Raw genomic sequence first — 15,717 nt, 5'->3', positions numbered from 1 at the left:
GATATCAGTAACCTCTTAACGGAGGTCTGATTTGTAGCAGTATTAGAATTAATTAATGATTATTAAAAGAAAAAGCGGACAGAAGGGTTCACTCTGATGAAGCTTAAAGGGAACTTGGAAATTACCGTAACTGAGACCTTTTTTTCTAGCTAAAAGTTTCCTTCAAATCCCCAGAGAACCTTTCGAACCTTAGTGTTAACGACCTGGCATCACAGAAGGCGTGCCCTGCTTGGCTGCCCTCCCCATTTACCTTAGATATTGGAGTGACCTTACTTCCATGCCTTATTTCTCCTCACTATTTAGCACTTCATGTCATGTGACCAAGGTGATGTCATCTAAGGTCCTTTTCCCCCTAAAATTTGCCATTTCTATCCCACGTATGTATCTGATCACATGAAATCCCAGCAAGCCTCCATGGAGGCATGCTGGGATTTCATGTGATCAGATACATACATGGGGTAAAAATGGCAACATTTTGTGGGAAAAGGACCTTGGATGCCATCACCCTGGTAACATGACATGAATGTAACACAAGACACTATGTGAAAATTTTGACATATTTCCTATAAATATATGTTAAGTGCTTTATATGCTTATAGTTCCTAGCAGATGTCCTAGCAGTGAGACCTGTCAATCAGGAGGCAGGTATGTGTCTAATATTTGAAGAGACACAAAGCTGTCAGTCAAAATAATGGTGGTGTTTACTGGCAGCCTGGGAGAGAAGAAGAGTAATATTCAGGAGAAAAGAGTCAAGTATTGAAATTTACATATCAGGAAAGCGTCTGTAATTAAGTTACAGTGCCTCACTGGCAGCTAATTGTAGGTGTAGGTCATTTTTGGTTTTGGGGGTAGAGTTCTGGTTCTTTAAGAACCTCTGAATAGTTTCATCATATATCTATTTTAGGAGATGGCACACATAGATGTAGGGCTTTCTCCTTCTAATCCTCGATGGCGTTTCATGGATGGAGTCCCTGCTTCCCCAACAGCAGTGTAGAATTATGATTACAGTTCGGCGCTGCTTTTTTGCTGGGTAAAACCAATACATCACATATCACTATGATGCACGGATTCCCATACTCTTCCCTGTGGTCAGAAAACAGGACAATGCATGGTCTGATCCACGGACTGACCACTACTGTCTGCCTTCCCTTTATAATTGTACTCTTCAGAATTGCTGAAATGAGGGATGTGTTGGTATTTGCTGCCATCTGCTGCCTGTGTAATGGTTGAACATAGAGGATGAAAATAATACTGAAAATATTAATGTATCAAACTTTTCAACAAACTTGTTTTGTTTTTTCCAACCAAGTCTTCCACAGTAACTGGGGCAGATTCTGTTAATACAATGGACTCGGCACACCCCATTATAGTCAGAGGGGCTTATTGGAGGGCACACAGCAGGATCTTACGTTTTACTGTTCTGCTGGCCCCCGATTTTACTGTTTCCATGAGCCGGACACTTGGTGGATTGTAATGTGGTTTATAAATCAATCCGATACCTTTACACTGACATATCTTTTGTTTCTTTTCCAGCAATACCTGAAAGAAATACTGCGAGACATTGGCATTTATAACGTGAAGGGAACTCACAAGAACACGTGGGAGCTGAAGCCGGAGTACAGACATTACCAAGGAGAGGATAAAAGCGACTAGAGGTGTCCGGAGACAGGCACATGACAGGCTTTCTATTGGGGGGGCCCTCTCTGATATGCAGGAGACCCCCTCTACAGTCTTTTGTACAGTTGCTCCATTCAGATGTGTTTAGTCTATTTTTCTATAATCCCATTTGGGACTAGAACATTCCCTGCAGCAATAAAGGTTTTGTTTTATTCTATGGATAGAATTGTGTCTGTTTCTTCCCTCATTGAGCTTTCTATCTGTAGACAGACCTCTCCTGTTGTCACCCTGCTGTGAATACAAAGTGTTAACCGCCTGGAAGTGACATTAATTTGTCACTGATCTATTGTTTGCCTGCAGCATCTAGATCAGTGATAGTGAACCTTTTAGCAGCCGAGTGCCCAAACTGCAAACTCAAAACCCCCCTTATTTATCGCGAGGTGCCAACTAAAAATTAAAGCAGTAACCTATTGCTCCCTGTTCTTCAACAACTTTCAATCATATTGGCCTCCTGAGGACAGCAACACAGTAGAAAGATGGAACATTTGCATCATTTTAGCTGCTTTCCAGTGTCCCTCTGTACACAGAGAATCGTGGGGACAGCAGGAGGTCCTCCAAAGATAATGCGGCCCTGTCTACTCATTCTCCCTCTTTCTACAGTCCAAAGTAGCGAAGTAAGTATCAAAATATGACTGGAAGCAGCATCTTTTAAGTTGTTTGGAACTGCAGGATGGCCCGGGTGCCCACAGAAAGGGCTCTGAGTGCCGCCTCTGGCACCAGTGCCATAGGTTCGCCACCACTGATCTAGATCCTAAATGTAACAATCGCCATGTTTTATGGCTTTTTATAGGTCACTGTCTTACTACCAAAATGTCCTCTGTACACACCTTACAGTAACTCTTGAGACCTATCACCAGCCTTTCTACTATCCAACCCTAAAGAGCAGCTTTTGTCATAGAACTTTTTGTAATTTATTAAACGGCACCTTCCTTTTTGGATTTGTGTTTTCTGCTATTCAATGAAGCTTTTCACAAAATGGGGCCCATAATTGTTGGTCACCCATCACGGATGTCATCATTAAAGAAAATCACACTGGAAAAAACCAAAGGGAGGACTTTAGTACAGTTACCCTACAACTAGGCCCAAAGACGATAAGAACATAGGCCCCGTATTCTCTGTGTGAATAGAGCATTAGTCTACATGTGTGGACACTACTTCACTTACAGGTGTAGTCCACGATTTGAAAAACATTTCCAAAAAAAGTTATTATTATTATTATTGTTGGGGGTCATTTATTTTTAGGCTGCAATTGTGCACCAATGTTTTTTGTTTTTCTTTATGGGGGGGGGGGGGGGGGTTATGCTTCCCCAAGAAGTCCAATATAAGTGAATTAAGCAGTGGTCAGGTATGTACACTACTGCTCCATTCACACAGGATACCCAGGACCCTTATTTCTATGATCATTGGGGTCCGAGCAGTCGATCCCTCAGCAGCCATTTATTTATCTAAACTGTGTGTTGGTTACATACAAGATAGGTTCCTTGGGTTTGTACTTAAGTTGAATTTGTATGTATGTGTATGAGTTTGCTGATCATTGCAACCTGGGATTAAAGTAATAGCATCCAGAGGTCACAGTGGGCAGATAGGTCAGTCTGTAACTAGGGGTTGTCTGTAAGTCGGTTGTCCTTAAGTAGGGGACCGCCAGTATAGTTATTTGTAGTGGCAATAGAGGCCCTACATGATTTGTTTGCCTCCGATTTCTTATCAGCGCCAAAAAAATACCCATGAGGAGCTGTTTGGTATGATAAACTTGGAAAAATTTTAGGGAACAGGAGACTGTTTGTTGGTTGGTTTGTTTGTTTTAGTTTAGTTTAGTTTTTTTAATGCAGCCACATGAGTTCACTCCAAAAGGGTCCACTAAGGCTCTGTCGCCCAGGGGCCTAGTGATATCTGGAGCCAACCCTGTTTATCTACAGATTTGAATTATACATTCGCTTCTTGTAGCTTGGGCACCTGCTCCAGACCCTGAATAGGATGAACATTTTCTGTTTGTCAGGAGATTCTTAGTTAAACTTGTATTGCTATGAAATAGTTTTCTGGTACAGAAGCTTGTTTTCACCATAAAGCTACATATAGACACAATAGTGGATAGAATTATACTGTAATATTTTTTTTCTATGCAGCAATTTTAATAAATTCTGTTCTGCCAGCGTATACCATGCCATATTCTGTTTTAAGCAGATTGTGTTAAAAGCGCTTTTTTCATGGAATGTATCACATTTGGCTAGTTATAAACATGCAGTGTACCTGTTAATCCCTACATAATCGCTGTGTAAATATTCTTTTATTGTTACGATTGTGTATGATAATGAGGCATTTTTATTTACCGTTTTTTTTATATGTAAACATAGATTGTATTCACATTTTTGCGTCCTGATGATTTGGTGTTAAAGCACATGTAAAAGCTATGTATCTCCTTCTAATAAAATAATTCTTTTTTTTAGACTATCGGGGATGTCTAGTCATGCTTTCCATTAGTATAGGACGGCATTAACATGGACATGTGATTTCTCCATTCCTGTATTTCTGTGGCATATGAATCTGTATATATGTGACGGTTTTCATTGGTATGTGCACATACGTCACTGTATCCGTATAAAATACAGTGTGCTGGCAGATAATGGCTGACTATTGGCTGGCTGACCAATGGTTCTGGTCTCCCTGGATGCTGCATGTATATAAACTGTATTTTATATGTTCCCATAGATTTCTAAAATACTAGAGAAAATTCTGAAATTCTAGAGAAAATCAGACATTCTCCATATTTTTTTTTTACGTCTCACAGCGGCACAGTGCACAATACAGCCATTCAATGGATGGCCATATTACCCATTTTAATGGATGTGGCAGTAAGCTACCTGTATATATGTCCCGTTTTCATACGTTCGTGTGATTGCAGCCTTAGGCCTCATGCACAAATGGGAAGGTTTGAGGCTTCACAGGAGCTGAGCAGGCAGGAATAGGATCCTGCTCTACCATGTCACATGGTTCTTATTACTGCTATTTGGTGGATTAAAGGGATCACTGAGAAGATGGTTGTCATGTTATGTTTATCCACATGAGATTTGTTACATATATCCCCAGTGCAGTATAGTCCATGAAAGTCCAGGAATCTGCTTGACCCTGCTATATCGCTTTTACTTAAAGTGTAACAGTCATTCTGAGCAAAAGAAAACTAAAATGCATAATTCTGCTCCAGGTGTCCCTGGGAGTTATTCCTAAAAGTATTTTGCCCCTCAGTCCTCATTTAGTACCTCTTTTGGCCCATAGCAACCATGGTTTCCAGCTCTCAAAAAAACTACAATCAGCAAGATGGAGGGGCAAGACCTGCCTCCTGTTACCTCATCACAAGCTCCTGCGGCTGACCAATGACACCATATCCATCCATTTCATATCTATCTACTTAGCCCATATTTATCTAATATCTATCTCCTATCTATGTATATCTATATATATCATATATATCTATTATCCCATATACATCTATCTCCTATCTATCTACTTAGCCCATATCTATCTAATATCTTTCTATCACCTATCTATGTATATCTATCTATATCATATATATCTATTATCCCATATCCATCTATCTCATATCTATCTATTTATCTATGTCTATCTAATATCTACTCAAATCTATCATCTATCTAATATCTTTCTATCTCCTATCTATATCATATCATATCTATCCATCTATCCATCTAAGTAAAACTTCAGCACATGAGGGGACAGCTAGAGGACTTGGAGAGTCTTATCCTGTCATTTCCTGCTGTGGAGTGTGAGATGATGGGGGGAGGGGGGATTGTGATGGATCTGCATCTTGTGTGTGTGTGTGTGTGGATTATTTGTTTCTACACAAGTGTAGGGAAAGCTGAGGGAGAGATGAGTGTAGTTGTTTTGTTACTAAAGTTATGGCACATGACTGCTGGAGCAGTGAGCCATGAGGCTGATTGCAGGGAGGGAGATGGGGGCGTGTCTCTAGCTCTGTAGTCTGCTCCTTAGTGAAGACGGAATGTTCCTAGCAAGAGCCATATGAGAGATAACTGACATCTAGGGGAAGTCTGCAGAATACAAGAGGAATGAGCAAGATTCGGATAACTAATCAAATTGCAAAAGGGCTTAAAATTACCTGCCCTACAACATATCAAAAGTTTTTTGAAATGACGGTTACACTTTAAAGTATTACCCTTTTTAAGTAAGCTGAGCTACAATACCAGGCACCATTTATAGACCACAATTAAATGAAATGCAGGTCCACTTTTTTCCCCTTTTAATGGAATTCCCCTTTAAAAGGATATTGAACCAAAATAAAAAAGGGGCTTTGAGAAATAACACCTTATCCCCAGTTCGGCATCAGTGTAACACACTACTCCATTATTCATCTTTCTATTTTAGTTGTAAAACTCCTTTTATGTCTGATGTAGTTCCATGTCAAGTCATGTTGTCAAGGAACACTTCTGTGGTAGGTTTGCTTTGATTTAATGCTTACAGACATCTCTAGGATGCTTTCATCTGTTAGAAAAATTAGCTTAATTGCCTTCTATTAAAGAAAATTATTCAATAAATCTTAGGGGCCTCCAGGTGATGCTTAAAGGGGTTGGCCACTTTCAGTATATAATTGACATTATTTGTGTAATGAAAAGATATACAATACTTTCTGTATCAATTCTTCACGGTTTTTAAAATCTCTGCTTGCTGTACTTCTATAGAAAGCTTCTATTTTTATTGAGAGTAATAGGAGCTGTGTGATCAATAACGGCTTGTGCACTTCCATGTCCATCACATCCCCATGAACAGATTCTGTCCACTGGAAGTAAACATAGAAACTTTCTATAGCGGGAAAGCAAGCAGAGATCTAGAAAACCGTGAGAAATTGATACAGAAAGTATATAGGAAAACTGTATAACTTTTCCTTACACAAACAATATCAGTTATTCGCTGAAAGTGGACAACTCCTTTAATCATGCTAATTATATGGAACTATATAACCTTCATCTGACATTTCTGAAAAAGCGTCAAGAGCTCAATTCTTATTGGGATGTTAAGATTTCAACTTTCTATAATCCTCCCCCCTACTGTTCACCACCCTCCTTGTACTGGAAATCCTGTTTCACCTTAAGGGGGACAAGTGTGTGTGCCCCTTATTCTCCGAATTTCTGGAGATCGAACATTCACAGTAGACACAGCCATCGAGCATCTATTCAAGAAACTTATACTGAGAAAATAATAGCAAAGTGTGAATTTCTACATTACACAATGTAATGGGCCCATTAACTATAGAATGTATAGTGATTGTGATATTACCGTATATGCCGGCGTATAAGACGACCCCCAACTTCTGCCCTAAAAATATAGAATTTGGTATATACTCACTGTATAAGACTATCCCTCTCCCAAATGAAAAAAAGTCTGCTTAAAACTTTGCAAAACAAACAAGAGAGCAAGTGCCTGGTGATCATAACTGTAAGCTGCGATATTAATGAAGATCCGACATGCTTCTGTAAGTGCCGCCTGTGACCCCCAGCTCTGTGACGCCGACCGCTGTGACAGGGCGGCTGCATTAGCATACAGCGCGCCGCCCCGTCAGCGCGTACTAAGCCTCTTCTAATGACTGTGAGAGGCGGACTGCCGCGCATGCGCGGCGGTCCCAGGAAGCGGCTCTCTACGCGCTGACGGGGAAAAAAACACCTCACACAGTGCGGCCCCCATATATCCGGCGTATAAGACGACCCCCCACTGTAGCCATTATTTTAAGGGGTTAAAAAGTAGTCTTATACGCCAGTATATACAGTAAGTTTTTTGGCGCACAAACTTATTTAGAAATCCCTAGATTTATATTAGGATGGATGAACTAGTGTTGCATCCACAGAGATGGAATGTGTATAATGTATGTGCAAATGTCTCCCACACCACACAATGTGGTCTGTATTCACAGTATAACGGGCTATTCAGGCCCCATCGCCTGTCCCTTGTGTAGTAGTTATTCCCCATCAGTGAGCGCTAGTGTTCTAGTATATTAATAACATCGGTCACTGCCAACACCTCCCATTAACTCCCCCTTTAGAAAAAAAAAACAGGCCACATACAGATCTACAAACATAAATTGTTAGATCTCTTTTACAGAACTTGTAAAAACCAGAGCAAATTCAACCAGGTAGATAAATTATCTTAAGCATTGTGTACTTGGAGTACAGTATCCAAAACCCCTTTAAGCCTGGGGGCCTAAGGCCTGCTGAATTCTTATCAGGGACATTCTGCAACCTGTCAAAATATATCACCATATCAAAAGGATTGTTGGATTTGCTCAGCGATGGTCACAATGTGACACGGTCCCTATAATTGAGACACGCACTCTCCCATGGGCACCAGCTCCATGCCTTTACTGCCGCCCCTAGCATAACAGTGGACGATTCCAGTTTTGTGTCTAAGCGACACTCTGCGTGATCACATCTTCCACCAAACCCATTTATACCCATAATCTGTCCATGCAAGAGATTGGACACCAACAAATTAGCATGAAATAAAGATTTTTGGGACTAACCCTAAATACGGGTATTGTAAAAAAAAAAAGCGCAGGTCATACTGGTCTACAAATCCCACCCAAGTAGCACCTGTGTATTCCGCAGACATGTCTAGGTCACGTTACAAACACACAATGTGGTACCTGCTCTTCAGTGACAATTCACCCACCAAGCAGTGATCCATTTTCTAAATCAGAGCTTTGTGAAAGTGGGTCAGGTTACACAACTGCCTTAAGGACCTGATCTGACTATTAATCCTCCTGGGTGCTCTCCTGATCTCTCCACTAGCAGCAGGATCATGTGGGAGACCACTTGTACTGCCATAACCTATGTACAAGTGTGGCCCTATTCAGACAATTGCATGCTGCAAACACTGGAGCGTGTGGAACCATGCACAAAAACACAACAGATTTTTCACAGCAGTTAGCAGGGAAAGCCTTGAAAAGGGGGGAGTCCTGTGCATATGCTTGTGGAGAGTTGTTGGCGGTCAAATACAGAGAGCACAAAGATGTGTATTTATTGAGCATCATCCATTCTGCAGAATCTGTATCAGTGCGGGAAAGAGGGGAGGCAGCAGACAAGCAAAAGCCACTTAGTGTGACCAAGTACAATAAGTACACAGGGGAAGGGGTGGATTAAAGGGAAACTACCACCACGAATCTACCTATAAAAGGTAGATCGGATGGTAGGTGTATCAATAGGACGCGAGGATACCCCTTTTAAGGGCTAATCCTCACGTCTCTGCATTTTTTTGGTAACTTTTATTAGCCACATATGTAAATTTTGTTATGCGGCTACTGGGGCGTGAAGTAGCCGCAGCCGAGGCTACACGGCGCTTCTACTCCACGCCCGGGTAGCCTCTTTTCTCCGCCTACCCACAATCTTTGGCACGCAGCTACAAGGAGCTGCACCCCCTCATCCGACAAACTTGCCGTCTGCGCAGCTCTGGCTTTGGAGCAGTGACCGCACGGGCCTGCTGTTCTGCGCAGATGGCAAGCTTGTCAGATGAGGGTGCGCAGCTACGAGGAGCTGCGCGCCGTAGATTGTGGTAGTGTGAAGAGGCTACTGGAGTGTGGAGTAGACACACCGTGTAACCTCCACTGTGGCTACTCCATGCCCCAGTAGCCGCATAACAAAATTTACATAGATTGATCCACCTACAACCTGATCTACCTTTATAGGTAGATTCATGGTGGTAGGTTTCTTTTAAGCGAGCAGGTGTTACAGCCCTATTTAGTCAAAAGAAAAACCTAAAACTTGGTAAAAAAAGGTAGCAATTTATCTGATCCAAATTGGAATTTACAATACCTTTGTTCTATATAAAAAGTAAGGAGGCAGGGACCTATTTGAGCCCGCGGACACCAGACAGGTGTCCGAGGTCAGTGCGCAGAGGGATCCGTCTAACTATGGGTTGTCTGTAAGTCGGGTGTCCTTAAGTAGGGGACCACTTGTATAAGATTAAAATTCTTGCTAAATTAACCTATACTATGTGTGCATACTTTGTACAGAAAATAATTTGCCATACTATGAAAAAGCTAAATTGAAATGACCTACCAAAATACAGTCCTATTTGTTAAAAAAATAAAATATAACATAACAATTATCAGCTGAGTAATTTTCACTTAAAACATAGCAAAATTGTGATGGTAAGCTTTATAATGGCCTAGTCAAATTGGACATTAAAGATTAATGAAAATGTAAATTAGACAAATGGGAAATGTAATACAGCAACACTATCTGCATGAAAATGCAATGATTTTGAATTTCAAAAATGGAAAAAAAAAAGAAAGTGGGGCTGAGCCTTAAGCTACAAGACGTCTGCATCCTTAAGGGGGTTAAAGCTATGTACACAGTCTATTGTATCACTACTGATTTTGGAAAATGTCATTACAAAATGGCAACTTTGTGTTGACAGAAATAGTAAAAATCACCCATGATGAAAACTGGTCGAAGTCAAGACTCCCATGTAGATTCCAGATCCATGATATGACTTAAGGGAAAAAAAAAATGTCTGGGCAAAGTGGGTCTAGTTTTTAACCTATGGAAGTTAGTTTTGATAATCCAGACTCAGAATAATTTGAAAGATTTTCATAATAAGGAGGCCATGGCTATCAAACATAAGACTTGTCAGTGTGTGCCTATGAGTAATTGTATATGGTTTATACTAGATTTCCTTTGTCAAAATTTGATGTAAAGACGTTCCATCCTGTACAAAAAGTACAGCGTAACAATGTCCCACTTGTAATACATAAAATCAGGTCATAGCAGCTACAATACTTTTTGAAGCCAAGAACCACACAAGTCAGAGTTTTCCTATAGATTTATCCACGGGATATTTTTTCAAGGCAATGTGTTGATGTTCACAGAGAATCTGCTACACTCATTGAGAAAACAGACTTATCCAAAAATGGATCAATATGCAGGAAACAGAACAAATTCATCTCTTAAGAGTGGAGAGCAACAACTTTATTTGGACTAAATGACAAAAGTTTAAAAAGAAAGTCTCCACTCCAATAATTTAGGATCAAGGGAAACATAGCATGATGATAACAGTCCAGTTTTGAGATGGTCTTAAGACTTAATCCTGGTGGTGCATGGATGTGAAGCAGCAGCAAATTGATGACAGATGAACCAAGCTTCATTACTGTAAAGGAAGTAAATAAGATTTAAGAAACCACAGTAATACAATACATCAAAACCATCACTTAGTTAAATATGTATTCCTCAATTCAATCTGCTCAGTCACAGCAAAGACACACAGAAAGCGCGAGGAACATTACTATAGCATCTATGCGCAAACCGTAAGCAACCAGGTGATGCCTACAGTTTATCAGAAGATGCAGAGATTTAACTGAGGGTGGTGTGAGGACAGATCTTGATAAAACAGATTCCAGTCCCCATGTAGAGAAACTACTACAGTGACATGTTGAAGGCACAATACCTCATAGACCCAAAATCTTCCAAGTGTTGTATTACAGCTACAGTGCAACAGATGTTTGAGTGCAGTTTGCTGAAAATTTTAAAGCTCCAGTTGATAGGATTTGAAAGCAAACTTTGCATATCCATAAACAGAATTGCTGTAGTTGTTGTCTTGTTTCAAGGATGGAGGATTTCAACTCACCAAGTTTTCCCAACAACCACTTCAATATTAACCTAATCCTAGGACATTAGTGCCTCATCTCAATCAAGAAAATTACAAGCAATGAACTAGCAGGCTGTCTGACCAAGGAGTGGATAGCTGCCTACAGTTCACACAATGCTTAAAATACAGCTCAAGCAGCCAACTTACACATTTTTCGATCTCCAGGCCATCCTTGAAGAAAGTCAAATAAGGTGTAGTTCCGTCGGGACGATAATCTAGAAGAGCTATCATTCCTTCTGGGTTCATTGACTCTCCTGTAAAAAACTAAACACCAAACATGCATATTAGAAATGCAAAATATCAAAATATTAAAAATGACAATTTTTAGTAGTAAATTAGAAATACCTGGTAATTTTTAAAATTTCCAAGAATGTGTTTGATCTTCTCTGCAGCACCTGACATAAAAGGCTTTACTCTTTCTGGATGGTTTTGCTCAAGTTTGCATTTGATGCTGAAAATTGGAGAGAAAAAAAAATGTAACTAAAGATTTAACACAAAATCACAATTCTTACATCTGTAAAATAACTCAGACATAATTTGTTTTCATAGGAACTTCCTCCAAAGGTGTCCTAAGATTGTCATCATTGTCACATGAGCCAGCACTGGGTTTGTACCATCTAGCAATATCTTTAGGAGGAGAAATTTTCTAATACTCAGTCTTAGAGTAGATGAAAAATTAAAGGGTTGTACCAATTTGGACCATCTCCCATCAACAGGAATGGCAGAACCATCAGTGGGGGGGGGGGTTCTGCAAAGCAGGATGACACATGCTTGACCTGTCAATCCATCAATTAGTGATAAGACCCTCTTTCTCGTGTCTAGGGGGACAAACTAGTTACAACGCCTTGAAACCAGCTATTACTTGAAATCACAGGTATGCATTACCTGTATGCAACAGAAGTGCCAATTAGTATTTAATGCCTTCAAAAAACAAAACTTTGCAGAGCCCCTTCTTCCGCAATAAGGATTTACATTAGAATGCAACTGAAAGCTGTACAGTCTAGTTGAGGTCAAGATAAGGGACAGTAGTTTTCTATGCAGTAAAGAAAACATGCAGCCAATTAAAAGTCTAATTTGACACAGTGCATCAACTATGCAAGTGAAAAGGACAATCAGTACTCATAGCAATGACAAGGCATCCATTCAGATGCTCATACTACCAAGTACTCCACATATTGAGGTTGAGAATATTCATCAGTTAATTAAAAAGCTGTTCATTCCTTGCAAAACAAAAAGTCAAGACAAAGGCTCCCAACTGCCTAAAAATGGCACCAAGTAGTTGTTACTAGCCATCCACCTACAGTAGCAGTGGTGTAGTCCGATTACAAGGGGGGAAATCTTAACAGCTTGCATGTCAACAGCTCTATTACTCAGCAAATTGCTGTTGGACAGAAGCTGCTGGTGGATGTGCAGACTACACTATCCTTATCACTGTACAAGCTTGTGAGGCCTCATTAAGCTCTACCAGCCCTGCGTAGCTCAAAAGAATACCAAATGAAGGGGGGTGGCTGGCTGAATAAGGACCAGGGTTAGAAACCAGTGAAACAAGGAAGAAAACTAAAGACTGAGGTGGTTAACAGTAGGAATGGGGGCATATGCCAGAATTATGATCTGTATGATCTAGCCAACCCTCAGTACACACGGGTCAATCCAAGGAGGATGACAAAGGCCATCAAGCCTTGTTTAATAAAGTCTCAGGGCTTACAACTGTCCAGCATTAAGGACACATCTGTAATACGCCTTTAACAGCACATTTGATTGTTCATTAAGAGAAACACTTTAGAAGGAAATTTAGAATCCTGGATCACTTCTGTATACACATCTTGTCTTTACTTGTCCAGCACGTCTTATTAGTGATGCACTGGATAGCACAATGAAATAGTAAAGCATGTAGGCCAGTGGCTCCTCCAATAAATACTCTTACAAATCTTCTGTAGACCGGGAACAGCTGCTCATGTCTGATCACTTACGCTTTCATATAGTCCTTGATATACTGTTTGTATGACTCCTTGGTGAAGCAGGTTTCCTGAAGTTTGTGGTTTAATACTATATCAACCCCACTGACTACTGTTTCTTCTGTTTGTTCATCCTGGATTTCTTGAGACGCGTTGCCACCAATCAGAGCATCATCGATCGAACCTTCTTTTCTGGAGATTATCTACAAGCAAAACAAACATTTTGATAAACCAAAGAATTATAAGTGTGATTATATTGGGAATGATGAAACATGAAGGCAACTTACCTTTCCATCAACTTCTAAAACCAGGCCATTACAAGCTTCTATAATTTTGTAGATGTCTGAGAACATTTCATCTCCTAAAATACAAGAAAGGGGGGGAATCAAAACCCATGCCAAAACACGTGTTCATAGTACAAGAGAAAAAGTCAGGGGACAAGCATGAACACAACCGCATCACTAAATTAAACTCCAGAGAAATCTTATAAGTGGTGCATCCAGAATCATTTACCACCATTTCTTTTATTAAAACTTTAGGACTATGAAAGACATAGGCCAATACACACCTATAATAACCCCCATGACAAACAATGTATTTCAAAAAGCTTTGTGGCTTTAACCTGTGTCCATTTGGAAAACTGCAGTAAACAAGACAGTTGAGCGGATCTAACACTAGGTCTACACCATAAAAGTCTAGATCACACCAGCAGCCGCCAGGAGGCGTGCATTGTAATGAACAGACATGTTAAAGGAATCTGAATAATCAGATTGGAGGGAAATAAGTCTGACCAAGTTATACAGCTGCTCAGGCATATGTGACAACACTCCATGACGGCTGTGGACACCCTCAGGTCCGCTGTACACCTCTGGAAAGGGGCGAGTTTACCCCTCCTCTTTGGCGCCAGACCGGGATATGTCCGTGTGCACGCTGCCTGTGCGGCTTTGTTTACACTAGAGCCATGTAGGGAGTCTAACAGGACGCGGCTGCCCCTAGCGGCAGACATCCGTGCTACATCTCAGGAACTCCGCCGTAATGGCCGGAGTACAGGCGCCGCTCCCCCTCCTGCACACTGCGGACAGCACGTGGCGGCGGGCATGCGCACAGCACCTCAACGCGGCTGGCGCTGAGCCCCGGCCCAGAAACTTCTACCCCACTTCCACCTCAGGCCTCCCGCTCTAATCTGCCCAACGACGCCCCTCCCCCGGATAACCGCATGTTCCCGCCCATTTCCCGGTGATGACGCACAATACATAGGGCGAGACGTCACGATGGCGGGTGTGTGGGGACATTCCGGGCGGTTTAACAGCCCTGCGCAGCTGTCCGGAGCGTTGTATTCGGGTACCTCGCCCTACTACGCCGCAGTACATCACGTGCCGGCGCGCAGGTCACCCTAATCCGGTAGCGCAGATCACTGCCACATCACACAAGCCGCCTCCGCCCGGGCCGCGGCCTCACACCGGCACAATTTATAATACCCCCGCATACAAAACCTCACGCAGAAGCGTCGAGGGGGAGAAGCGAAGAGACGACGCACTCACCAGACATAAGATCCCTGTAGATAATCATGGTGGCGGCGGGCTTGGCGCTGGAGTCGCGGAGCGGTCCGCGGGAACCTCAGTGTCGTCCGAGGGTGGGGAGCAAAAAGGAAAGAGTCAGCACCTCCCTGGCTTCATATAGAGGCGGCGCGGCCCAAGTGACGACACAGGCGCATGCGCAGTGGCCAGGGGGAGGCCGCGCGCCGGACGATGGGGCATTGCGCAATCATGTCACCGCCCCTATGCGCTATCACCGCGGCCGCTTCAATGCTGCTGTCTGCAGCGCCATCTAGTGGACAGTGCTGGAATTGTATACATCTGATTGTTTATCATGTGTAGCGATTCTCATACAACTGACCGTATAGAACCATCAGGCATCATCTACTTATTATGGAAGTTTAGCACGTATAGATTTTTATGGACCTGTGCGGTTATACCCAGGGCTGTGTTGTCATAGTGGCCATTCGTTTTACAAAATAAAAACACGGACACAACCATGGCGTCCTTACTGTCTAAAAGTTTGCGTATGCCCCTGCCCCATCACTTGCAGTTTGGCCTGTTATCATCTAGGACAGTGATTTTCAATCTTTTATGAGCCGCGGCACACTTTTTATACTTAGAAAATCCTGGGGACACCACCAACCAAAATAGCACAAAATGACACTAAAACAGCCATATTATACATATAGTTAAAAATATAGATTCTACATTTATTTTACTCACTCAGTGTGAAACCTGGGCCTGTTTCTATAAACACAAAAGGGATATCCTGGCAGGAATGGTGGAAAGACACACACGGAGCTCTTCCTCAACAGTTCTCAGTTTCTGCCTGTTTTTAGTATATGGTGCTGATTATTATGTGGCTCATATACTGCAAAATAAAG

General features: G+C 41.7%; 2 protein-coding genes and 2 non-coding genes across 4 annotated transcripts in view; 1 reads left to right on the top strand and 3 right to left on the bottom strand.

The window, feature by feature from the left end:
• GTF2F2 (general transcription factor IIF subunit 2) overlaps positions 1-1,834 on the top strand; it is a 95,881-nt gene extending 94,047 nt beyond the window's left edge. The window contains exon 9 of the mRNA XM_072135251.1: positions 1,534-1,834. Within this exon, the coding sequence (XP_071991352.1) occupies positions 1,534-1,653 (120 nt within the window). The 3' untranslated portion in view covers positions 1,654-1,834. The remainder of the gene's footprint in view (positions 1-1,533) is intronic.
• Positions 1,835-10,503: 8,669 nt separating this feature from the next.
• On the bottom strand, positions 10,504-14,993 carry TPT1 (tumor protein, translationally-controlled 1). Its single transcript, XM_072135250.1, has 6 exons — positions 14,837-14,993; positions 13,583-13,656; positions 13,311-13,498; positions 11,686-11,791; positions 11,488-11,604; positions 10,504-10,842 (listed from the first exon to the last, which is right to left on the bottom strand). The coding sequence occupies exons 1-6, from the start codon at positions 14,862-14,864 to the stop codon at positions 10,840-10,842; spliced, it is 516 nt and encodes a 171-aa protein (XP_071991351.1). The 5' UTR covers positions 14,865-14,993; the 3' UTR covers positions 10,504-10,839.
• On the bottom strand, positions 10,912-11,041 carry LOC140120079 (small nucleolar RNA SNORA31). Its single transcript, XR_011853506.1, has one exon. It is a non-coding gene; the product is annotated as a small nucleolar RNA SNORA31 (small nucleolar RNA).
• On the bottom strand, positions 11,862-11,930 carry LOC140120070 (small nucleolar RNA SNORD58). Its single transcript, XR_011853496.1, has one exon. It is a non-coding gene; the product is annotated as a small nucleolar RNA SNORD58 (small nucleolar RNA).
• Positions 14,994-15,717: the final 724 nt, after the last annotated feature.

This window comes from Engystomops pustulosus, chromosome 2 (assembly GCF_040894005.1).
Source record: "Engystomops pustulosus chromosome 2, aEngPut4.maternal, whole genome shotgun sequence".
NCBI classification, from domain to species: Eukaryota; Metazoa; Chordata; class Amphibia; order Anura; family Leptodactylidae; genus Engystomops; species Engystomops pustulosus.
This window is presented reverse-complemented; position numbering and strand designations above follow the sequence as displayed.